The 23915-nt window shown below is 57.3% G+C and overlaps 7 protein-coding genes across 7 annotated transcripts; 4 read left to right on the forward strand and 3 right to left on the reverse strand.

Annotated features, from left to right (window-relative positions):
- Window positions 1-856: 856 nt before the first annotated feature.
- Window positions 857-4838, forward strand: BJ171DRAFT_137214 (uncharacterized protein). Its single transcript, XM_053105681.1, has 9 exons — window positions 857-1285; window positions 1436-1737; window positions 2068-2464; window positions 2552-2749; window positions 3025-3448; window positions 3674-3941; window positions 4078-4335; window positions 4460-4585; window positions 4709-4838. The coding sequence occupies exons 1-9, from the start codon at window positions 1162-1164 to the stop codon at window positions 4790-4792; spliced, it is 2181 nt and encodes a 726-aa protein (XP_052965675.1). The 5' UTR covers window positions 857-1161; the 3' UTR covers window positions 4793-4838.
- A 638-nt stretch (window positions 4839-5476) lies between these two features.
- Window positions 5477-6815, reverse strand: BJ171DRAFT_558836 (calponin domain-containing protein; the record flags this gene model as incomplete). The annotated part of the gene is made up of 5 exons (XM_053113175.1): window positions 5477-5614; window positions 5829-6023; window positions 6215-6281; window positions 6517-6652; window positions 6770-6815. The coding sequence occupies 5 exons, from the start codon at window positions 6813-6815 to the stop codon at window positions 5477-5479; spliced, it is 582 nt and encodes a 193-aa protein (XP_052965676.1).
- A 763-nt stretch (window positions 6816-7578) lies between these two features.
- Window positions 7579-10727, forward strand: BJ171DRAFT_137258 (uncharacterized protein). The gene is made up of 8 exons (XM_053105683.1): window positions 7579-7859; window positions 8031-8065; window positions 8191-8271; window positions 8478-8619; window positions 8720-9026; window positions 9224-9328; window positions 9498-9785; window positions 9977-10727. Exons 1-8 carry the CDS (start codon window positions 7744-7746, stop codon window positions 10448-10450), a joined length of 1548 nt encoding a protein of 515 aa, XP_052965677.1. The 5' UTR covers window positions 7579-7743; the 3' UTR covers window positions 10451-10727.
- A 530-nt stretch (window positions 10728-11257) lies between these two features.
- Window positions 11258-13453, reverse strand: BJ171DRAFT_425118 (uncharacterized protein; the record flags this gene model as incomplete). The annotated part of the gene is made up of 6 exons (XM_053107702.1): window positions 11258-11402; window positions 11579-12148; window positions 12395-12543; window positions 12658-12735; window positions 12987-13085; window positions 13307-13453. 6 exons carry the CDS (start codon window positions 13451-13453, stop codon window positions 11258-11260), a joined length of 1188 nt encoding a protein of 395 aa, XP_052965678.1.
- A 1784-nt stretch (window positions 13454-15237) lies between these two features.
- BJ171DRAFT_137240 (ribosomal protein L10e/L16) lies at window positions 15238-16530 on the forward strand. The gene is made up of 5 exons (XM_053105682.1): window positions 15238-15371; window positions 15468-15476; window positions 15562-15614; window positions 15701-15947; window positions 16064-16530. Exons 1-5 carry the CDS (start codon window positions 15352-15354, stop codon window positions 16389-16391), a joined length of 657 nt encoding a protein of 218 aa, XP_052965679.1. The 5' UTR covers window positions 15238-15351; the 3' UTR covers window positions 16392-16530.
- Window positions 16531-19888: 3358 nt separating this feature from the next.
- On the forward strand, window positions 19889-21945 carry BJ171DRAFT_137358 (male sterility protein-domain-containing protein; the record flags this gene model as incomplete). The annotated part of the gene is made up of 3 exons (XM_053105684.1): window positions 19889-20870; window positions 21011-21203; window positions 21344-21945. Coding segments are annotated over 3 exons (1524 nt in total), but the record flags the coding sequence as incomplete, so codon positions are not given.
- A 279-nt stretch (window positions 21946-22224) lies between these two features.
- BJ171DRAFT_599839 (uncharacterized protein) lies at window positions 22225-23686 on the reverse strand. The gene is made up of 4 exons (XM_053114964.1): window positions 23307-23686; window positions 23147-23180; window positions 22851-22972; window positions 22225-22646 (listed from the first exon to the last, which is right to left on the reverse strand). Exons 1-4 carry the CDS (start codon window positions 23494-23496, stop codon window positions 22519-22521), a joined length of 474 nt encoding a protein of 157 aa, XP_052965681.1. The 5' UTR covers window positions 23497-23686; the 3' UTR covers window positions 22225-22518.
- Window positions 23687-23915: the final 229 nt, after the last annotated feature.

Genomic DNA, 23915 nt, shown 5'->3' on the forward strand with positions numbered 1-23915 from the left:
GACAATGGCAAGTCAAAGGCATATGATAGCGTGACGACGGACTGGACGAAGGGCGGTAGTGGCTACGGATGTGATCGCAGCGGATGCAGTGGTGTGAACAGACCCGCAGTTCAGTTTGGCGGTCCAATCTGGATTCGCCATCGACCGACTGGCAGAAAGAGACCGGGCCGGTCCGCTCAGATACACATCATTGGAAAGGTGAGCGCCAGCTGTGATTGAGTAGGAATCCAATGCAACGAATGGACAAGCAGCTGCATTGAAGCGAGCAGCGTTGAATCGAGTCGCAGCAGCGTTGAATCGAGTCGAGTCGCAGCGGTTGGAGCCGTGGATGAATGAATGAATGGCTTCGAGTCCGGCGGTGCGATGCAGTTGATGTGTTTGCACCCCGTCGCTGTTGCATCGAGCCTGCCCTGGGTCTCAGAGTGAGTGGCCAACAGCGTCGCATTGCTGTTAAATCGCATTGCTATTGCATTGCATTGCTATTACGTTGCATTGCTATTACGTTGCATTGCTATTACGTTGCATCGTTGTTGCATAGTCTCGAGCGTCCTTTGCTGCACATCACACCAGAATGCCATTCAATCCCACCTTTATCGCCACCGCATCGCACTGCATCGCATCCCATTCGATTGCATCGCATCGCATCGCATCGCATCGCATCGCATCGCACTGCATCGCATCGCGCCGGTCCGTCGCGGTCCCGGCATTGCGGCCAGGCAGCGCTGTTTGTTTTGCCCACAAGCCCCTGCGTGAGGCCCTGTGATGGTCATCTGGCTCTGGGAGACCGGATGTTCGGCCACGGTGCACCACTCGCCTTGCGGTGGCATGCGCGGGACGACGATGCGGCCTTCGGGCTCGACCCTCCAGTTCACATTGCGCACTGCACTTTACGTACCATATCCCTGCGCTCATCCGCAGCTGGTCTTTCCCGCCCAACCGACTTCCAACCACCTGCTCTTTCACATGCTTACCCTCATCCAAGGATAAACTGCAAATCGCCCGGTATTAATAGTCCAGAGTCGTCGTCTTACCCGCGCCTGGCTCGCCCTCTTGGTTCATTCCCTCGCCCTCGCTCCAGCTCCTGATCGATCCGTCTGCTTCCTGCAAGCAGAATCCGCCGCCGCTTCAGCCCCCATCTAGTTTTGCTCCCTGTCTGCCATCATGTCTTTGGCCGATTCGCCCACCGACAGCTATGCCTATGTGGCTTCCCGGAGAGACTCGATCCGCTCTCATTTGAGACGGCAGATGGTCCAGGTCGACGGTCCCAAGGTCGAAGGGGAAACAGGTGAGCGCCGGTGTTGATCGTTGCTGCGGGACACCAAAATCCAGAGCGACAGCTGCCGATCCACTCGATCCATTCTACTCCAGAGCAAGCGCTGACCCCGGCTCGCTTGCCCTTTGCTCGCCGCGCATTTGTTACGGGATGCTGGCACAGCCGTCTACCGCAACGCCCTGGCCTCCAACGCCCTGCTCAAGCCCATCGAAGGCGCATCGACCATCTACGAGATCTTTGAATACCGTCTGCGTCGTATCGACAAGAGCAAGCGCTTCTTGGGGAAGCGATCGCCTGGTCCCGTCGATCCGGCCACGGGCAAGCCCACCTGGTCCGACTACACCTGGGAGAGCTTCGAGACAGTCTCGCAGCGCCGCCTCAACTTTGGATATGGCCTGAGAAAGCTGTGGGCCGACGTCATCAAGGGCGACGACAACGAAAAGTGGACTCTTGGATTGTATGCGGTAAGCGCCATTTACCTGCATCGGAGCCATCTTCAGTGCATCTGCGGTGAGGCCGGTTCGCTGGTCCAGAACCGATGGGCGGCGAGTTGGCTGCTGCCTGTTGTGCTGTGGCTGTTGCGCATATGATCCGGTTGTGGCGGCCTCGGCATGGAATGGATGAAATCTGCTTCTGCGGACATAGTCTGTATCTGCCTCTGCGCACTGGCGATTCGTCTGAATGTGTCGGTGGTATCTGTCTGTGCTTGCATATCCACTCACACGATCCGCTGGATTTGCGTCGTCCGTTTCGACTTGCCCCTGACACGATGCCCTCGCCGATCCAACAACCAGCACAATCGTCCCGAGTGGGTTATCGCCGACTATGCCTGCCAGTCCCAGAGCCTCATCACCGTGTCGCTTTTTGACACCCTTGGCCCCGAGTCGATCGAATACATCCTCAACCACGCCAACATCAAGGTCGTGGCGGCTTCCCTGCTGCTCGTCCCCAAGCTCTTGAAGGTGGCCCACAATTGTCCGCAAATCAAGCTGATTATCTGCATGGACCCGCTCGATGACACTGCGCTGGTCCCGGGCCTCCCCAGGGCCGCCGGCGTTGTCAAGCAGTGGGCTGCCGAGAAGGGCATCACACTCGTGTCGTTCAAGGATGTCGAGGACCTCGGCAAGGCGCATCCGTTGTCGGTCCGTCCGCCCAAGCCCGACGACATTTGCTCGATCATGTACACCTCGGGTGAGTTGTCCGGCTCCTGATATCGATCCATCGCTGTCCAATATCCCTTTGCGTGACGCTGATGTCAATCGCCAACGCACTACACAGGCACTACCGGCAAGCCCAAGGGCGCCATTCTGCTCCACCGCAACTTTGGTTCGCTCTGCTCGTCGCGACTCACGAGCCTGGACTTTAGCGACAACGACGTCTACATCTCATACCTTCCCCTGGCTCACATTTACGAACGCAGCAACATTGTGTTGTCCACGTTCAGTGGCACATCCATCGGATTCTTCCGAGGCGACAGTAAGTATCACCGTCGCAATCCCGTCTGGAGAGTGCGAGGCTGTGGGTTCTGAGCAGGCGCGAACCGGCTGAAGCATGTGCCGCATGTGATTTGTGCCAAGTTTACATGTGATTGCGGCCAGGCTTGCACTCGGCTGTGGTCGCACCGCACATTGATGTACTGGCTCCTGTTGAGCTCACAGATCAATGTGTGATTCCACGTCTGGGCAATCCCGTCCACATCCAGCTCCGTGCACGTCCTAAATGTCTCACTTCATCTCCGTCGTGTCCTTCAGCCTCGCTCCTCTTTGAGGACATTGCGCTTCTGCGCCCCACCGTCTTTGCTAGTGTCCCCAGGCTCCTGAACCGCATCCATGCTGCCGTGCTTCAAAAGACTGTTTATTCGGGCAACGCCATTACCGCGACTCTCTTTCAGCAAGCGCTCAATGCCAAGTTGGCCGGTCTGCAGCAGGGCCACTACACGCATGCCCTGTGGGACCGCCTCGTTTTCAACAAGATCAAGGGCTTGCTCGGCGGCAACATCCGCATCATCACCACGGGCTCGGCTCCCATCTCCAAGGACGTCCTGGGATTCCTGAAGGTCACTTTCTGTTGCGACGTCTTGGAGGGCTACGGAGCAACCGAGAACATGGCCGACGGATCCCTCAACTGGCGCGGCGACAATCGCAACTATGGCAAGGTCGGCGCCATTTCCCCGTGGTAGGTGGAGGCCAGCAGTTTGACCGTGCCCGGGGTGATAGACGATTGCGACACGGGATTGAGACACGGGATTGCGGCACGGGATTGCGACCACAGCGGGATCATTCGCAATCGAATCGTGAATGATGGACGATGAGATCTTGGTCCCTGGGATAGCCTGGAATCGCCTGAGAACGATGACCGTGTATACTCTTCCTGACTCTGGCCTCGCATCTACCTCGTCAGCTGCGAGTGCAAGCTGGTGGACATTCCCGACATGAAGTACCTCTCCACCGACCAGCCTTTTCCCCGCGGCGAGCTGTGGATCCGCGGCGGATCTGTGTTTGCGGGCTACCTCCACGATGAAGCCAAGACCCGCGAGACCCTGACTGAGGATGGCTGGCTCAAGACCGGCGACGTCTGTCTGATTGACCAGAACGGCCGCATCCAGATCATCGATCGCAAGAAGCAGATCTTCAAGCTGGCTCAGGGCGAATACATTGCACCCGAAAAGGTAACTTGACGGTCCAAAGACCTCCAGCCCAGCAGTGGCTGGATCTGTGGCTGGGCTTTATTCTTGCGGCTCGGCCGAGGCGGAAGGCTGGCCAAGACCGATGGCTCACTGATGCACATGATTTGCACCGTTGTAGCTCGAGAATATTTTTGTGCAGAGCCCCCTGGTCGCCCAGATCTTTATCCACGGCGACAGTCTCCAGAGTGAGCTCGTGTGCATCGTCGTTCCCTCCCCGGATCAGGCCGTCAAGTTTGCGATCGAGAAGGGATACTTGCCCAAGTCGACACCCATCCCCGAGGCTATTGCCCAGGGTCAGGCCGAGCTCCCCGAGCAGCTCAAGGCTCTCGTGGCCAATGAAAAGTTCAAGCAGGACGTGCTCAACGACATTACGAGCGTAAGTCATCGCTGCAAGCCACCGGAGAGGATCATGACAACCGTGCCAGCATCAAGGGCACTCTGAGTAGCAGTCAGCGGCACTCCCCAAGCGGCAGACACTCACTCTCGCCTCTCGATCGCAGCTCGCCAAGATCAACAAGCTGGCCGGCTTCGAGACCCCCAAGGCCATTTTCCTGGACACAGAGGTCATGACCATCGACAACAATCTCCTGACGCCGACCCTGAAGCTCAAGCGCGACACCGCAAGGGTGAGTCGAGTGCAGGGAGTGGTGTGGATTCTGTCCTGTCCTGTCCTGGCTTGGCGGAGGATGCGATTGCCAGAGCCGCCGATTGCCCGGATCATTGACAGCACCGACTCTGCCTGGCCACAGGACAAGTACCAGAAGCAGATCGAGGAGATGTATGCCACCCTCCACGCCTCCAGAAGCATCAGCGATGTTGCCGCCAAGCTCTGAGCCCAGTCGCCCAGTGGCCGAGTGCTCAACCGAGTGCTCAACCGAGCTGCCAGTGTGTGTGCAATGAATGTGCACAGCCACTCTCTTCCAATCTATTCTCTTCCAATCCACTTTTTTTCACTCCAAAGGCAAGCACAGCGTGTTTTGCTTGTCCTGGTCACTCTGGCCGATCGGCTCGGTGAAGGATGGATGGCGGGGGGCAGTGTGCAGGGGCCAGACAACATCGACAACATCGACAACATCGACAACATCGACAACATCGACAACATTCACAACCCCCCCCCACCACCCACCGCCATCATCGAATACACCGTCGTGCTTGAGAATGGTCAGTGAATCTCGATCCGGTGTGCGGGCTGGCGACGACAGCCAACGAGGCAACGACAGCCGACGAGACGATCATCTACTTGCTCGGATCTTGGCCGCCGATCTCGCGCCTCGTTCCATAAGTGATGCCGGATGCCGTGGCGCCTTTGTTGAACCCCATCTGCTGCGAGACCGAGCCAGGATCGCCCGAGCTGTTGTGGCAAGTGCATCGCGGGCAGGTGCATCGCAGGCAGTTGTGTCATGAGCAACAAAAGCACTGGTATGAGGATGTCGGCTGTGGCTCGTGGCCGGGAAGGATGCAGGTCGATGCAGGATGCAGATGGCAGCGATCGCGGGGAAGAACAAGCGGTCCTGGACTTACCCAACACTGGAATCCATGATTTGGCGTCTGCCGCCGAACGACATGCCTGCCTGGCTTGCGCCGCCGTTGAAGCCGGCTTGGAGCGGGATGATGCATTTGCCCTGGTTGAGCTGCTCCTCAGTAAATACAACCTCCTGTGTGCCACATGCAAATGAGGAAGGGGATATGGTCAGTTTTGGAGCAAACTGGAGTGGACAGAATTGATCGCAGCAGATTATAGCGGCAGCGGTGATTTTGGCAGACTGCGGAGGTGCTATATATCTCGTGGTGTGGGCAAGGTGCAGGACATCGAATGTTGTTCAGAGCGCGCTCAAATTCTGCAAGTGGAAAGGCACCAACGATGCTGACCCTCTTCTCGGCGAGCTTCGGTCCGAGCAGCGGGCCCTGGAAACCGTTCTTGACGGCATTGCGAGAAAGCGCAAAAATGCTGTCGATGACTTGATTCATGTTCTTATTCTCGAAGAGATCGATGGTCTGGAACAGGTCGCCCTTGGGGACACCGATCTTCTCAGCCACTTGCAGAAAGTTGTTGATGTTTTCCATCTACATTGTCCCATCCCCGGTTGGACGTCGCGTATGACACGAATGGATGTCGAATGGGATGGATGGCCAAGATGGTCGTGAAAGTTAGTTGGACGAGATGTGTCAATAGCACGACGATGACCGGATGGCTCAAAGCCACTCATAGCGACCAACGTGGAATTCGCTCTCGGTCAAAACAAACCGAAACGAACCTGCTTGAACGGCATTTTGCTTGTGTTGAATTTGACAGTGGTTTCCTTTTGGATGGCATTTACGAGTCTGGTTGAATAGCGGACATGTGTTTGGGGCATCATAGTTTTGATCAAGTGAACAGGTTATGATGCCGACGCAGGCGACCAAGACACGGAATCAGTGTGGTCGAGTCAGATCAATGGAGACTTATCCATACCAATCGAGTGACAACGAGATGCCGATGGCATTGGAGCACAACCCAGATACTCGGTCGTGTGGTCCTCCAGCCAAGCGGATCTGTCACAATACCGAGCTGACTTACTTGCAGAGCAACACGCCGTCCTTGAGGACCTCGTGGAAGGAGGCGCCCTCTGGAATGGCTTCGCCTGTGCAGTCAGCGATCCACTGGCGAGCCTCGACTTCTCTCTGCGGGTCGTACTTGGCAGCTTGCTTGGCCGCTGTTTGATTCACCGTCAGTTCAGAGGCCCAAGCTCCAGAACGGATGCAAACTTGCGATGACACTGATCAACACAATTGCCACACTCACAGCGATGGGACATAGCAGGGAGACTCACCAAGCTCTTTGTCAAGGCCATAGATCGGCAGAGATTCGTTTGGCATGTGTGAAGGCTTGTGGTTAAGCGCGGAGTAGGAGCTGGGAGTGAGCGAGATAGGGGGGGGCACTAAACGGGTTGGAGGTGCTCGAGTCGAGTTGGATGCGGGTGCTGCTGCAGCGCTGATGGGGGCGACGGGCGGAGAGGAATGGGATATGTGTGGGCGGCTGTGCTTGGGTGCAGTCGACGGAACCTGGAGGGTTCCACCTGGAAATCCGGGTGTGGGCGTGGGAAAGGGGGGAAACAGAGCGGCCAGCCAGGCAATGGCTGTGTGGCTGGAGTGTGGCTGGAGTGCGGCTGGTGGCGCACGACATGCACCGCCACTCACCGCCACGACATACGCGAGCAGTCTCTGTTTGTTGTGCAGACACGCGCGACGTGCCACGTGCGCCAATCGCCAACGACTGTTGTTTTGGATCTGGCGGAGTGAATGTACATTGCGGGTACATTGCGGGTCCGTTGCAGGTCCATTGCAGGTCCGTTGCGGGTCCGTTGCTGATCGCCGGCACTTCGTTGCTGATCGCTGTCTATCGCTCTCTATCGCTCGACGAGTCTGTCTCTCCGGCTGAAGTCTGCATTGACATCCGTCGTTGGTATCTGCTGCTGCATCCGCCGCATCGTCTGTTCCATCTGCCATCGCATCCGCCGCATCGTCTGTGGCCGACAACGTCGTCCTTCGCACGCGCACCGGTCCTCCTGCAACAAGGACGCTGTCCCAACGGCGAATCAGCGATGCACCAGAGTGTCTCGCCTCCATGCGTCGCTGATTCTGTTGTTGCATCTTTGCCTCTGCCTCTGCCTCTGCCTCTGACTGCTCCCCTGTGCCGTGGCTGTATCGCTTCGCCGCTGGCCGATATATATCATCATCCGCTGTCTCGCCCCTCCGGCCTCATTTCTCCCTCTCTTTCTCGATCTGCATCTGTCTCATCCGCATCATGGCTTCGCTGCACTCGCTCCGATGCACCCGCACCCTGTCGAGCTTGCTTCGCTCGTCTGCCTCGGGGTTGCGCTCTGTTTCGACCAAAAGCCCGTTCGCTGCCGTTTCGCAGAGGTAATGGTGTCTTGGCTCTTCGATCTGACCGCCGCAGTCGCCGTTCCCCGCCACTCGTGCAGCTGTCTGCCGTTGCTTCCTGCGCTCTCAAACTCACCTCTGTCGAAACCACTGTGCCTCTATGGAACAAACGGGCGGGCCAACCTTGCGGCTATTTCCCTGTTGATCCAGCCATCTCGCTGCGTCTATTCGCCCGTACTCCTCCAGTATGTCTCTGCCAAGATCTCGCGCCGGCTGCGTCCCGGTCGTGCATATGTCTGCTACTCCCGCCTCTACTCCGATGTGCCGCTGATCCAACGTCCTGATTTGGCTTTGCTTCTTGTCTTGGCAGTCGAGGGCGGTCGTTTGCCCCTGCACCGGCTGCGTGCTCTCCTGGTAGCCCGCAAGAATCTCGGCGTCAAAGGCAAGAACGGTGAGTTTACTGATCCGAACGACTGGGTGTCGGCACTTGCGATTCGGGCACTGGGACAGCGCTCCCCGTGGAGGTGGTTTGTCTGGCCGAGTCGATGCTGTCAGTTCATCTATTCCACACACTCTGGGCCCAGTCCCATCGGACCAGAGTGCACCCACATCCAGCTCTCGCGCTTACCATCCGATCTGATCTGGTTGCTCCTCCAGCAACAGGTACCTCCGGCAAGGAAGGCTCCGGCTCTAACCTCGGCGACAAGCTGACAACCGCCGCCCAGCTGATTTTGGTCGCCACCACGACCCTGGGCATCTTGGCCGTGTGCTTCCCTGAGCAGACCTCGCAGATCCTCAAGTGAGTACTATCGTCGTGATCGGCAGCGCCATGCAATTGGGTGTAGCGACCGGCATCTGAGGCAGCGACTCATGTTCCCGAACCGCAATCCCGTCAACAGAGACTACAAGGATCGGCTCACCAGCCAGCGACACCAGGGCATCCTGGAGTTTCTCCAATCGTCGCGTCGCTATATTGGGAACTCGGATGACCAGAAGCTGACGCTGCACCCTGCCGAGGCCGAGGACATCAAGAACACCCTGCTGACCGCCCCGATTTGCCGATACGGCATCTTGCGCGGCCCATCGGGCTGTGGCAAGTCGCGGCTCCTGCGCAACCTGGCCGAGAATCAGCAATATGTCGCATACCTCTCTCTCGGTCTAACGGCTGGCGGCGTCCATAACCTCGTCGAGGAGATGGCCGAGGAGGTGAGTCTCGCTTGCGCCAGACAGCTGCTGTCCTGCCATGTTGTCGTATTTCCTGTGGCGATTGGAGCTGGACACTGTGGCTGCAAGAATATGGCAGCCCTCGCCAGCCAGACCCTGGACGGCCAGACCTTGGACTCCAAGTCATATGGGCTCGACCCAGCCACTGACAGCCCAACCTTGATGAACTCTGCCTCTAGGTCGGCTACGACTTTGACGACTGGACCCAGCGCGTGATCCAGAGCTACTTCTTCACGGGCCAAGCCTCGGTTGGCCCCATCGACCGACTGGCGATGCTTTTGGATGTACGTCCTCAGCCTTGGCCTGGACCGAGCTTTGAGATCTGCTTCTGATGCATCTCTTGGGACTGCGCTGACGAGCTCCCCCCCCATCAGCGTGCTGGAGTCGTTGCTCGCCGCCTGGGATGCAACATGGTCGGAACTGATACTGTGTCCTCTTCTGCCATGCCAACAGGAACTCGAGGAGGCTGCCTGGAGCCTCAAGTTCGACCCAAAAAACACCGAAAAGCACCGCCTGGCCCTCTTTATCGACGATCTGGACTCGATTCAGGTCCAGGATCCGCTCTGCCAAAAGGCCCTGTCGCTGCTGTTCTCGGCCGCGCACAAGTGGGCTCGCGAGGACACCATGACCATTATCTTTGGATGCAGCGACCAATTCTACGAGAATGCCATCGTCAAGCATGTGGACTCGTACTTTAGAGAGAGCGCCAAGATCGTCAACGTCGGTCCCCTGGATCCTAAGGTGTGTTGCGAAGAGGCGTGGGCGATGACTGCGGCGTCACCAGTGCTCTCGCTGGTTGCGGCACTGTAGCGCTGCAGTGAAGCAGTTGGTTGTGTTTTGGTCCGGCCATCTCCCTCCAAAATCACATCGTGGTCTACCACCTCGGTCGTCTTTGGTGCGTAACATGACTCACCCTGCCGATTCCCGCACAGAATGCCCACGAGTTCCTGAGATCGAGGATTCCTGCCATCACACCCCACGAGTCCGTACTGGTCCAGACTGCTGTCGGTCGGCGTCTGTCGAGCCTGACTCGTATTTCAGAGGAGGTCTCCAAGAACCACAAGACGATCGAGTCAGCCATCGCGACCGAGCTCAATGCCGCCTACCAAAATCTGCTCGTGGTCCTAAACGACACTCAAAACAACCTCACCGTCAAGGAATCGGCGGCTCTCCTCAAGTACCTCGATAGCCTCGTCAGCTCCACCAACAAAATTGTACTCAAGTCGGATGACGATGCCCTCAAGCTTGCCCGCGAACTCAATGTCCTCAAGTTTATTCAGCCCCTCGTGACCCAGTCCGTCCTGAACTCGGATGGCGCCTTTACGAGCGAGAGCTACGCACTGGCTTACCTCAAGTTCCGCGGAACGTACAGCCGACGAAACGAAATCTTCCAGCTCTGGAAGTAATGGAACGAAACATACATCCTCATCCTCCTCCGTCTCCCCCTCCACTGAACGCAACAGAGAGGGGAGGGCAAATGGACGCCCACCTCATACTATCAGCGCGCAGACGAGTGAACTGGGTTATAATGCCTCAACAACAAACATGTATCGATCCTGTCGCCGGAACAGCTACAGCTGCAGTGCATGGTCGCAGCCATGTGGAAGGTTTCTGTATATGTCGGTAATCGTGATGTGCTTGATTTCGGGAATCGTGAATATACTCGGTCGATATCCTGTGGCGGCGATTAGCCCGCTCGTTGCGACGATCTGTAAGCGATGATGAGAGAGCTGCTCATGAACCCGACGAACCGCAGCCGCAAAGTTGCAGGCCATGGTGGTGTCGATCCCTGATCCAAGCGATGATGCTCTCCGAATGCTGTCGCTGCCTTGGCGATTGGGCCGACACCACAGACCCACTGTCCGCCCCACCAGTGCATGAATGACCCGGACGCACCAGATGAATCAAGTGTATTCATGTGTATTCATGTGTATTCATGTGTACTCATGTGTGTATTCATGTATGTACTCATGTGAGTATTCATGTGTATTCATGATCCAGAAGCAGGGCGTCTGTGGCCGGTGCGCGAGGGTTGCAAGTGTTGTAAGTGGAGCGATAGCGCTCGGCAAGATTCTGCGTCAATGAAATGATGGATGCTGAAGGACGGACAGTGCGACTGATTCTGGGGCGGAAACCATCAGGATGGAATCGTTGAATGGAGGGGCGATGGCTTGTGTCCGATCGATCGTAGTCTCGGGGGAAGGTGCGCCGCGCTAGTACTTTCCCTTTCCCAGGATGGCCACGGCCGAGGCCGAAAAGATACCGCCGTTGCCGTAAACGAGTGCCCGCCGAGCGTCCTTGACCTGGCGCTTGCCAGCCGAGTTGGTGAGTTGATGGAATGCCTCGATGATGTTGTACCTGCGAGTGAGGCCGATTTCGGTTATTCAGGTTCGGGGGCGCGGACTCACTCGCATCGAGCTGTACAGCCTCGCCTGAGGCGGGGAACCGCTCAGCCCGATCTCACGAGCGCAACCAAGCCGTGCATCGCTCGCAGCGCCACGACAACCAACGACAGTCACAGCCAAAGCACATACATGGCAGGCACCTCCCAGGGCGCACCAAAAGCCAGTAGACCGCCGTGAGTGTTGACGGGGAATATATCCTGTGGGCGGAACTCGGGGTCGACTGCTGCGCGAGCGGCAATCTCGCGATACTTCTCCTCGATAAAGACACCACCAAGGCCCTTCTCGGCCAACCCCACCGCCTCAACCGCTCGAATCAGGCAGATCGGGAAGCAATCATAGAGACCGAAAAAATCAATGTCGCGGACGCCGAGCTGGGCCTCTTCGTAGGCCACGCCCGCCGCTTCTTCACACGAAAACATTTCCTCCGAGATAGTGTCGATTTCCTTGGGTGGATACAGCGGGCCCGAGGCCTCGCCGCCGCCGATGATGACGACGCCCGTATCGCGCGGAAGGCCACGCTTGGCAAGGAACTGCGATGACGCAACGAGGATGGCTGCACCGCCATCGGCTCGGCGGGCACACTCCAGGACGGAAGTCACTGGGGCGACGGATGTGGCAGCAAGGATGTCGGCGATGGTGCGAGGCTTCTTGGTGAGAGCAAAGGGATGGCGTGAGGCCATGATCGACATGAGCGCCGAACTGTGACGCAGCGTTGGCCGAGTGTATCGTATCGTATCGTATCGTATCGTATCGTATCGTATCGTATCGTATCGTATCGTATCGTATCGTATCGTATCGTATCGTATCGCAGTGCCAGAGCAACAGGCAATATCAGTGGTCCATCGCTCACAACACGATGCATATTTGATGCCGCGCGGAACACCAACAAGTCGCCAGACAGCCTCGATGCTTGCAGCATGTACGTCAGCATAGATATTCACGTACCAGCTGGCAAGTTGGTCGCGGGTTACGCCATATTTAGACATCTGGAAACGAGCAATCCGGTCGTAGCCATTTGGAATCACAGGCGAGGGTAGTTCAGCAGCAGGGTGGGAGCACGACTGGTCGGCCCGCTTGAGGAACTCTTGACTCGACTTCAGGGAGCAAGGAACGCAACAATGTGTCAGTGCAGCATCAGGAGTCTAAGCAGCGGAAAGCAAGGATATAATCGCCACGACCCCACCAAGACATTGATGTCAGATACATACCAGGCCCTTGACGGCATCGCCGGCGACTACTGCTACGAGATCGACGCCTTCGTTTTCGACCATTCTGCGGGCCTCGAGCTGTGCAAACACCAGCGAGTTCGTGTGAGGCATTGTGGACATTCCCGATATTGCAAAGGGATGATGACAAACCCCAATGCGCACCACACAGTGGATCATGGTAGAAATCAGCACACGACTCGGGCGAGCGTTCCTCGAATCCCGCATATGTGGGGTTGGCTCGACACATGTTGCGACTGCTGGTGAGTACCACAGGCAACACCGATGGACTTGCATATGTTCTCTCCCTTCGCCCGCTCGCTCGCGCATACCAAGCCTGTAACAGGGCCAGCACCGCCAGTGTCGACGGTCCGAACAATCACGCTCTTTCCCGGAAGAAGGCCGACTTGGGTGCCCAGGTAATGCGCTTCCTACGAGGAGGAGGAGGAGGAGGAGGAGGGGAAGCATCAGTGCACGAAGACTCCTGTCTCGATGGAGAGCAGAGTGGCATCGGGCGAGTACGACACACCATCGATGGGCGCCTTTGCAGGGCTGCGTGCTGGATGATGGTGTTTGCGGGAGCTGGATATCCGCCTCCAGGCAGCACTGCCGTACGGTGTGGCGGCCATCTGCCAAAAGAACTCAGCCTTACCATGAAATGCGATTCAGCCAAACTCGGCACGGCAATGAGACCGTTCAGGTCTTTGACCTTGAGGCCGAGCGAGTCCAGAGCAGCATAGAGCGCCCGCTGCATCAGCGACGAGGGTGAAAGGCTCTGCGCGGGATTGAGAGCAGTCATTCCCGTGGCGATGATCCGGGTCGATCGAGGAAGTCGGACGGGGGCCATAGTCAGAGTGCTGAGTGAGGATGGGCAAGTAGGCGAAGATGGATGGAGGAGTACGGAGAAAGGGACCGGCAAGTCAAGCCTCTCATATATGTATCAGCGAGATTGGCAGGGGAGCAGCGGCATCAGGCGCAATGTCGCGATTTCTGGAACGAGCCGGGGAGGAAAAAAAATGGCCTGGGTCCGCAGCCGCACGAGCCGCAGGGAGCAGGCATCGGACCGGAGAGATGCGATTGATGCGATTGATGCCGGTGAAGCCCTTTCGGCGGCTTGTCACGCTCCGAGGAGGATCGGGATGGCGGTTGTGCCGAGACCGGAGCGATGGGTGTTTGGCAGCGACAAAGGGCGGCGAAGGGGAGGGCGGCAGGGTGGGGATCGGGCATGGATGATGGGGACATGACGACAGCGACGGAGCATGCCGGATGCAAATGGCATTCATATGGATGCTCTTTGCTCATAGCATGTCGGTGGGATGGGCTTTGGATGCGGGCCGCAGCGAGTGGTTCGTGGGAGCGTTGTGGGTGGGAAATGCTCGCTGCAACCGATCCACCAGCGATGTACCATCAGACGACCCCTGGACCGGCTCTTGCCGCCTACTCCTGTAAATGAGGATGCCGTTGCTCCTGTAAATGAGGATGCCGTTGCTCCTGTTAATGAGGATGCGTTGCTCTTGCTCTTGCTCTTGCTCTTGCTCTTGCTCTTGCTGGTGATTTGAAACCGTGCTGGGCCACCAAACAGCATTTCAAATCTCCTCACGCATATTTAGAGACCTCAGTCACCCCGTCCGCCGCAACCTTTCCGTTTTGTCTCTTTGAAATCGGCGCCAGACTCACCGCCGCTCAACCGTCTCTCGCTCTGCGCTTCCTCACAACACCGTCTCTGGTGGGCATCTCGTTCGCTTTGGTGCTTGTGGCTCGTTGCTGAACTTGGTTGCGCTGCATGGCGGGGGACCTGCGTTGTCGCTGTGGGCTCGGTGTGCTGCGGACACGTGTCAAGCCCTAGCGAGGGCTGGGTGCGCAGCATTTAGGGCTGGCCGCGTTTGGCAGGCGTGACGTCAGCGTGGCTTGGGCGGCGTGGCCAATCGCAGCGCGTGGCTTGTGGTGTGGCGTAGTTTTCTTACGCCAGTGCGCCGCCCTCGCTGGCGCTGCCTCCGGCGTGCAGAGGGCTTTTTCTTGCCGGTGCCCGGCCAGCTCTATTCACTCTCTCCTCCCTCGGCATCTGTCCCTCTCTTCCTCAGGAATAGGTGAGTGTCGCTGCCCAGACCGCCCGTGGACGCATCGGGCCTCTCTCGGTGTGGGATCACAGCCACGCCCTCCTCCGTGGCCGCCGCCTGCAAGCGACCGGTGCTCTCTGTCACCGTGGCATGTCGGTGTCGCCGCACGGCCATCCTCTGCCCTGGCCGTCCTGGATCATGACGGGACCGACGCTCCAACAAGATCAGAGTCTCTCGGCTCGGTCGCCTGCCTTCAGGCCACCGTGTCTGCTCCGAGGCTGTTCGTCGCCCAAGTCGAGTCGTCCCGCAAGCTGGACCAGATGGGAACAGGAGACGGTGCTGCTGACCCCGAGGCGATGCATTTTGAGCGAACTCTTGCGCCAACGCACGGGAAATCCAGCACGATGGCGGGCCTCGCATCTGAGATGAAACACGCACTGTCTGCGTGGGAAGAGCCTCAGAGCCAACATCTGGATCAATGGCTGAGTCGCTGCCAGACCGTCAACGGACCATCTGTCTCGACAGTGACACGGATGAGGGCAGAGGCGATGGATCAAGTGCGATAGTTGGGCTACATGCGTCTGTTGAAGACGGCTGCTAACGTGTGCGATTTTATTCTTCCTGCATCCAGTCAGTAAAAATGGGTCGCCGTCCCGCTCGGTAGGTTTTTTCACCCGGGCGCTTTGCTTTGCTTTGTGTCTGCGGCCTAGAGATTGGAATACGGTAACTAACATCATTCTCTCGTTCCCATCTCAGTTGCTACCGGTAAATATCCAGCCAACACACTTTGTGGTAGATGCAGCTCCGCCGCTGCCGCTCTCCAGAGTCTAAACCCGCCGTTGTCTTACAGTTACCAGAAGAACAAGCCCTACCCCAAGTCTCGCTACTGCCGTGGTGTCCCCGGTACGTGGCCATCTATGCACAACGCTTCTGATTCGAATTGCGCAATCTGTATGCCGACGACTCACCCTTGGCACTCTCTTCCCCAGACGGCAAGCTCAGAATCTACGATCTGGGTCGCAAGAAGGCTGGTGTCGATGAGTTCCCCCTGACCATCCACCTGCTCTCCAACGAGCTCCAGCAGATCTCCTCTGAGGCTCTCGAGGCTGCCCGTATCTGTGCCAACAAGTACATCACCAAGAACTCTGGCAAGGACTCCTTCCACATGCGCATGCGTGTCCACCCCTTCCACGTTCTCCGTATCAACAAGATGCTTTCTTGTGCCGGTGCTGATAGGTATATCGTGTGTTCTTGCGGAGAGCCGGTCGCGCTGTGTGCATGGGCTGTCCTGCCCAAGGGGATATTGCACTGCAACCCAACGCGGCCACTGACGAAATCCGCCCTCGCAACAGACTTCAGCAGGGTATGCGTGGTGCTTTCGGTAAGCCCACCGGTCTCGCCGCCCGTGTCAAGATTGGTCAGGTCCTGATCTCGGTCCGCACCAAGGACAGCAACAAGGCCATTGTCATTGAGGCTCTCCGCCGCTGCAAGTTCAAGTTTGCCGGTCGCCAGAACATTGTCATCTCCAACAAGTGGGGCTTCACCAAGCTCACTCGTGAGCAGTATGTTGCTGACCGCCAGGCTGGCAAGCTCCAGCCCGATGGCTGCTACGTCAAGTACCTGTCCGAGAAGGGTCCCCTCTCCGAGTACTACAAGCGTGCTGCTCGACTTGCCCAGTAAGCGGTCGTTCCATCGGCTGCACACATGCAAGCTCAGGCTGCGTTGGGCTTCTGAGTAATGGTCTTGTAAGAAAAAAGTATAAAGCGGGAGGAGCTTTTGTCTGTGTGATAATACACATCGCATAGTTCCCATTTTGTGATCATCGATCGAGCTAGGCGTGTGGTGATCCGCCGAGACCCTGGATGAGGGATTGAAGGACTGCTCTTCCCTTCCGGTCTTTCGCGAATGCCGAAGGAGAGCTGTTGGTTGGGTGGATGGAAGGCAGGTCAGCCCACGCCACCCATCGGTTGTGGAACTGCATTAGTCCTTGGTGCCACTGCATTAGCCTGTGTTACTGCATTATCCCATGGTGCTTCTGCATTATCGGAGCAGAGACAGACACCCACAGATGCCACCAGCGACAGCCGAGCAGCGACAGCCCATGCCAGAGTGGCAGGTGGGCCACTCGCCCCAGGTTCCACAGACGCGAACCCCGAACCAGTCATGGCCATTCCGATCGGCGAGGGGGTGAATCTGCATGCCATCCCACATCCCACATCCCACATCCCACACCACATCCCACATCCCACATCCCACATCCCACATCCCACATCCCACATCCCACATCCCACATCCCACATCCCACATCCCACATCCCACATCCCACACCCATCCCACTCCATCCCGCCGCATCTCGTCTTGCCTGCCCCTTTCCCTCTCCTCGTCCTCTTCCTCCCCCGATCTCCCCTGCTCCGTCGCATCCGCCACCAAATGGCCTCGAGCTCCAGTCTCCCGGCCAAGTCGTTGATGGATGTGGATGTCAATATGGATGTGGATGACACAACCTCGAAAGCCCCTGTCCAGCAAACCCAGCCCGAGCCGTCAGGCACGGCACCCTCCAAACCAGCCGACTCCCTTGGTCCCTGGCTCCATCCCATCGAGTGTCTCATCAACGGCGCCCGCGACGAGCCCGATGCCCTCCTGATCAACACTTACGAGAGCGGTGCCTCCGAGCGACACTCCTATCGCCAGGTGTGGAGGAGAGCATACTCGATCGCCCAGGGGCTCAGGGCCCTCCCTGGCTGGGACGACGCCGACCACGAGGTCATTGGCACCTTCTGCGAGTCCGAGGTCAACTGGGTGTTCTATTCCCTTGCAGTGTGGATGCTCGGCAAGTGAGTGCTGCTTGGATGCGATCGAGGGCGAATCCCGCTGCATCTGTCGTCTGCTGCTTACTTGCTCCACACATCCGCCACCAGCACTGTCGATCCAGTGCCATCGTCCATGCTCTGTCCTGGCTTGTGATCCCTCCTGACTCTGCGATTCTCCCTCCTGGCTCTGTGATCCTCCCGACTCCTCGCTCGTTCCCTGACCACCATCCAGGAAGACAATCAACTTTGGTCTCAACCTGCCTCCGGCTGCCCGAAAGGCTCTGTGCGACAGGTGTGTTGTCTGTGGGCATGGTTGGATCGTTTGTGGGCATGTCTATTGTCTGTGGGATAGTTTGGCCTCAGAAGTGATGATGGCGGCAGTGTGGGTGTCGATTGATAAACAGCAGCTGACAGGGCTGCATCCATCCAGATACTCGATCAAGTATATCCTGCACCACTGCGTCAAGCCTGGACGCACACAGGGAGTGACTCTTGTGGATGCATCGACATTCCCGATGCTGGACGACATCCCACTGCCCTCGCTTGAGGCGTGCGAGCCTCTCGATGAGTTCGTCACATATCTCTGCACTTCTGGAACGACAGGTATGGATGGCAGTCAAAGTATCCGCCAGCTATGTGTCTGGGTGGAGTGCTTGATACATCGGATGAGTGGCGCATCTGATGGCATGGCACGAGCGAGCAAGTGTCTGTGGGTCATCACAGGATATGCATGATGCTCATGGTGGTTCTTGTTGCTCCTCGACAGGCATCCCCAAGACGTAAGTGGATCAAGACTGTGTGCTGAGCACAGTCCGAAGCGATTCAACGGAGATCACTGACCACTCTCTGTTCATAAATGTGTATCAGATACAAATATTCGTACTTTGGTTCAATCACTCTTCACAAGACAATTGGTATCCTCAGTGCCAGTATCGGAATCGGTCAGGTATAGGCTGTTTGTGCAGGCACATTGAATCGTCCTTGATCTTCAACTTACTCCTCCATTTCCACAGGCACCTTCCTTTTCGATGACGCTGAGTCTCTTCTTGGCAACCTTGAACCTTCGAGGATCAGCATGGATTCCAGACACAACTCCGAATCCTGTTGAGAAAGTCCGAAGCATTTCCAAGATGCTCAAAGATGGTCTGGTGTATCTCTTCGCGGTAAGTGAGACTTGAATGGAGCTGGTGACTTCCCACTTCAATCACAAGACTGACACCACTCGACACGGTTCAGCCTCCCTCGTTCCTCAAATTGATCATCGGAGTCGGGGTGTCGGACAACCGGCACATCATTTGGCGAAGAACAAGAAAGATCCTCCTTGGGTCCGAGATTGTGCCTCGAAGCGTCGTTTGTGAAGCCAGACGCCGCTTCCCAAATGCCGAGATTCAATCCGTTTATGGTTCAAGTGAGGTAAGACATAATCAAATCGTAAAATTATTGTGATCCTTAACCATTCGACTGACTCCAGCAACGATATGCTTTATCAGTCTGGTTTGATAGGCGCCGGAGCTTATTTCAGTCTCCCGGCCGATGTCACCGAAGTCCCACCCAAACTTGTGTACAAGCTCTCCAAGCCAGGAGTCCGCTGCCATATCATCGACGAGCACGGCAACTTCATCGACAGAAGGTTCTCCAACGGCGGCGTCCTTGTCTTTGCTGTCCATCCCGACCATCCGGTCAAGGATCATCCCAGCTTTGTCAACGCCGACCCGGACAACAAGATTGGATACTTTGGCTTCCTCAGCGACGGCTCGCCTCGTGTCTGCACCATGGACTGGGTCGAGATGGTCAGCGAGAACGAGTTCACTGTGGTTGGAAGGTGGGTGCGATGCAGAGGCACTGTGTCGGTATGTTGGCTGCGATGTGGCATTCATCTCCTGCCTCACCACCACCCATCCACCACTCATCCACTTGCCATGTATCGACCTCATCACGCCTCTCACCCACATCACCTCTCACCCACATTCCCATCACACCACATCATCCCTCCACATGCACCGCTCCAGATTCGACCAGAAGGTCAAGGTCAACGGCGTCTATGTCGACCTCAATGCCCTCGAGGAGCTTGTCAACCAGAACCTGAGCCACTCGATCGCCGACTGTGCCTTTGTCATAACCTCCGAGAAGCGCATCGTGATGCTCTATGTCCCCCAAACCGGCCCTGCCATCCTCCTGAGCCCCGCCAACATCATCCTGATGACCGAGGAGCTCTTTGCGCTCTCGAACGTCGCCAAGGTCCCGATCCACAACTGCTTTGCGCTCGAGCGATTCCCCTTCAACGACTCCAACAAGCGCGACCTCAAGAAGCTCAGGCTGTTTGCCGAGAATGTCGAGCAGTACACTGCGTCGGTCGTCTATCCGGCTCTCAGGATCGACAACACTCTCCTGTCCCGCGTCGCTGCCAAGATCTCTCAGATCGGCAGCCGGGTCCTGGGCAGGGCCGCCCTTGATGGCCGCAACTACTACATTGGCGGTGTCGGCTTTGACTCGCTCAGCGCCGGCCGCCTGGCCCTCGCCATCAAGGACGAGCTGGATGTCGAGATCTCGCCGCTGATCCTGCTGTCGAACGGAATGACACCCACCGATGTCGCCCAGCTTGCCATCGACATGCTCGACGACAGACTGATGGTCCCGCCGACCGTGGATCTGTACCAGGAAGCCGTCAGGTTCGACGATGCGGGTGTGACGGCCGACGGCCTCCCTCGGTTTGTCTATCCCGACAATCCTCGCGGCATCGTCCTGACGGGGGCCACTGGGTTCCTCGGTGCATTCCTGCTGTACGAGCTGGCCAGCAGGTTCCCCAGCGCCAAGATCTACTGCCTGGTCCGAGCCAAGGACGAGCCGGCCGCCATCGACCGCATCTTTGACACGGCCAGCAAGCTGATCCTCAACCAGCAGCAGATGCACGACCTCGAGCACAACATCCGTCCCAGGATCGTGGGTCTTCCCGGCGACCTGGCACAGGACAAGTGGGGCCTGTCGGACGAGCGATGGCAGGAGATCAGCGAGCAGAGCGATGTGATTGTGCACAACGGTGCCGAGGTCCACTGGCTCTACAACTACGAGGCACTCAAGGGCCCGAACGTCCTCGGCACGGCGACGGCCTTGAGACTGGCCACGACCCACCACTTGAAGCCGCTCCACTACATCTCGACGATCGGCACGCTGCCGATGAAGGGCTCGGCCCAGCCGCTCGAGGAGCGAATGTCGCTGAACTGGAACCTCTCTGGCGGCTACGCACAGACCAAATGGGTCTCGGAGAAGCTGATCCACAAGGCACGATCGAGGGGCGTGCCGGTGACGATCATCCGACCGGCCGCGATCGTCGGCGAGAGCCGATACGGAGGTGAGCGAGTGGTGATGTGGTGATGTGGTGATGTGGTGATGTGGTGATGTGGTGATGTGGTGATGTGGTGATGTGGTGATGTGCTTGGTGAGTCCTCGGCCGACACTCACTCGCTTTCTCCATCTCTCTCTCGCCACCAGCATGCAACGTTGATGACTACATCTGGCGATATGTCAAGGGATGCATCCAGATCGGAATCGCTCCCTCCCATGCAACCCCCGTCACACTGACCATGGACCCGGTCGACCATGTGGCCAAGGTCGTCACGGCGATTGTGGCCTCGGAGCAGGCCCTTTCCAACTTTGTGTTTCATGTCAGCGACTCGGAGAACAGGTGAGGATGTGGCTCATGGCATGCTGGGGGAGCAGCGAGTGGGAAGGAAGGGCATGGATAGAGAATGGATGGGACAGCACCGGCTCACCACACCAACCCATCACACACCAACCCATCTCACACCGACACCCCATGCTCAGCCTCATCGCCGAGAAGAAGATCTTTGAGATCGTCAATGCCATGGGATGGCGAGTCATGTTCGAGACACGCGAGCAGTTCAAGATCCTGCTCCACTCGGCTCCCTCCGTCGAGACCAACGCCCTGTTCCCGCTGATGCACATGCTGATGGACATGTCCGTCCAGGTCGACAACCCCAACACCCGCTCGATCTATCCGACACCGAGTCCCCCGGCCGAGAAGGTCGTCGAGCGATGTCTCCGATTCTTGGACCGTGTGAAGTACCTCCCTGCTCCGCCCGAGCCTGTCTCGCCGCTCCAGACGGACGACTATCCCGAAGTCAGCGTCTTTGGCCGCACTGGCCGCAACTGAACGGCACAGATGTGCTGGACCAGGCTGCACCGACGGGTTGTCCTGAGGCATGGCCAGCAGTGACCGGCAGTGGCAGTTGATGCACTGCACTCGGATAGCCCTCGGCGCTTCACCCAGAGTCTCACCTGGCAGATCCTGGTTGTTCGACCACACCATCGATCCAGTGTCCTCGACTGAGTCCTCGACTGAGTCTCACAGCGAGGACACTCTTCCTTCTGTCGTTGCTTTGTATTGTGCTTGTTCTTTCCATCTCCGCCCCAACCTTCCCCTGGGCCGTTTCCCACTTGATATCCACTCGCTGTTCTTCTCGTTTGTTGGTTGTCTTGTCTCGGTTGTCTGTTTGGCAGAGTATGACTGGGAGTATTGCACCATCATCGCCTTCATGCCACTCAATACAGCGACACTTCTTCGAAACCGTACGGCGCTCCCAGAGTCATCATGTGTCCCTGACATGGCCTTGTGTATACATTGTATATTTAATCCATCTAAATACAAATGGAGCTCCAGTCCAGATAACAACACAATGACCAATAATAAACCAGATACAGTCCCACTCTTGCCACACTGGCTCGCAAACAAAAATGCCTAGTTCTGTGGATTAGGCGGTCCAAAACAGGAGCATGAATGCGTTTGCTTCTCGCCTCCGAGTGATCCATCGTTGCTGTGTTTCCTTTTTCTTCGTCGATTCGTCGCCGATAATGTCCCATCCAATTTGGAATCCGTGCATGCAGAACATCCCCAATCCTCCCCTCGATTGTACTTGTGCGCCAAATCTGCGAGGATGGGGATGCGCATCGGAGCAAGTCGCCTTTGCAAACAAGGTGAACTAGCGCGAGGCCGAGTTGCAGGCTTGAGGCAGACGGATGCCAGAACCAATGGACACCGAGCGGGCGATTTGCGGAATGGTGCCACGGGAGCAGTCCAAGTCCTTTGTGTTGAACCACAGGGTTCGTCCTGAGCGAATGGGTATCAGCGCCACGGTCAGCCGCCGGATTGGATCTCGAATGTGAACAATATGGCCAAGGACTTGCGTTGCCAAGTCGCCTCGGCAACAGGACGGCCGAGCCGAGTGCATGTCGCCATGATCTCTTCTGGGTGGCCAGCTTTCGGACCCGTATGGTGTGTATGCCAAAACCTGGACAAGCTCTGTGTACTTACGAACATCGGTCACGCTGATGCAGGCGTCATTGGGGCCGCCAACGTTGTTGATATATGTTCCCCATGCAATGGGCTGTTCACCAGCTGTGATCAGCACAGGGTCATTGATGGAAACCTTGGAGCTGCAGGTGTCGTAAAGTGGGATGGAACCCCATGGATGTGTCAGTGATGTCCTTCAGGATCGCTCCTCCTCCTCCGACATGGCAATCTCGCTTGGTCCAGCGATATCGACTATCCCTCGGCGACACAAACGATTGCGCAAGTGCGTAACAGCGGGTGATGAGCACCCGTCTTACTTGGCACATGCGGCACTTGCTCCAGCACAGAGAGCTGCAGAAGGTTGTCGATTAGAATGACGGTGCGATGAGTCTGGCGATTCTCCGGATTTGTATCGCAGATCCAGTCCTTCGGATAACTAATGGCGGCACTCTCTTTGCCAAAGGTCGATGGACGTACCGAGCAGCCCAACCGAAAGACACACAGCAGATTTCATTGTTGAGGAGCGAGGGATGGAGGGGCGTTCGATGGCGGTGCGGGCGGTGCTATGGAAGGAGGAATTGAGGGGCGTACTCCAGCAGATGGCGGCGTCTTTATATCGATTATCTGCCAGCGTCGTTGATCGGGACTCGCTCCACAATGGCGGCATTGGCGGGGACTTCCCGCCATTCCTGGCATCACCTCCGTCTCGTCCTTCGGGTGCTCTGCCGAGGCTGGCCCTGAGGGGCGCCAAAGTACAGACGAGGAAGCACGGCCAGAGCCCACTCTCTTTGCCGAGACCGTCGTGATCACCGACGGTTTTGGCGGGAAGGCGGGCTCTTGAGGCGCCGGTCGACAGCGCCAGCAGCCAGGGGCGGGCGCTGCGACAGGAGCATGAACACCGACAACATGGTCAGCGCGGGAAAGGATCAGTGGACAGCAGAGCACGCAACCGCAGATGCAAAGTAATAGCAACGTGATGGCAATGTGATAGAAGTGGAATTGCAATGCGATAGAAATGGAATAGCAATATGATATCAATGTAATACCAATGTGGTAACAACAAAGCGGTCGCTCGCCATCCTCGGT

This window comes from Polychytrium aggregatum (genome assembly GCF_025602895.1).
Source record: "Polychytrium aggregatum strain JEL109 chromosome Unknown BJ171scaffold_23, whole genome shotgun sequence".
NCBI classification, from domain to species: Eukaryota; Fungi; Chytridiomycota; class Chytridiomycetes; order Polychytriales; genus Polychytrium; species Polychytrium aggregatum.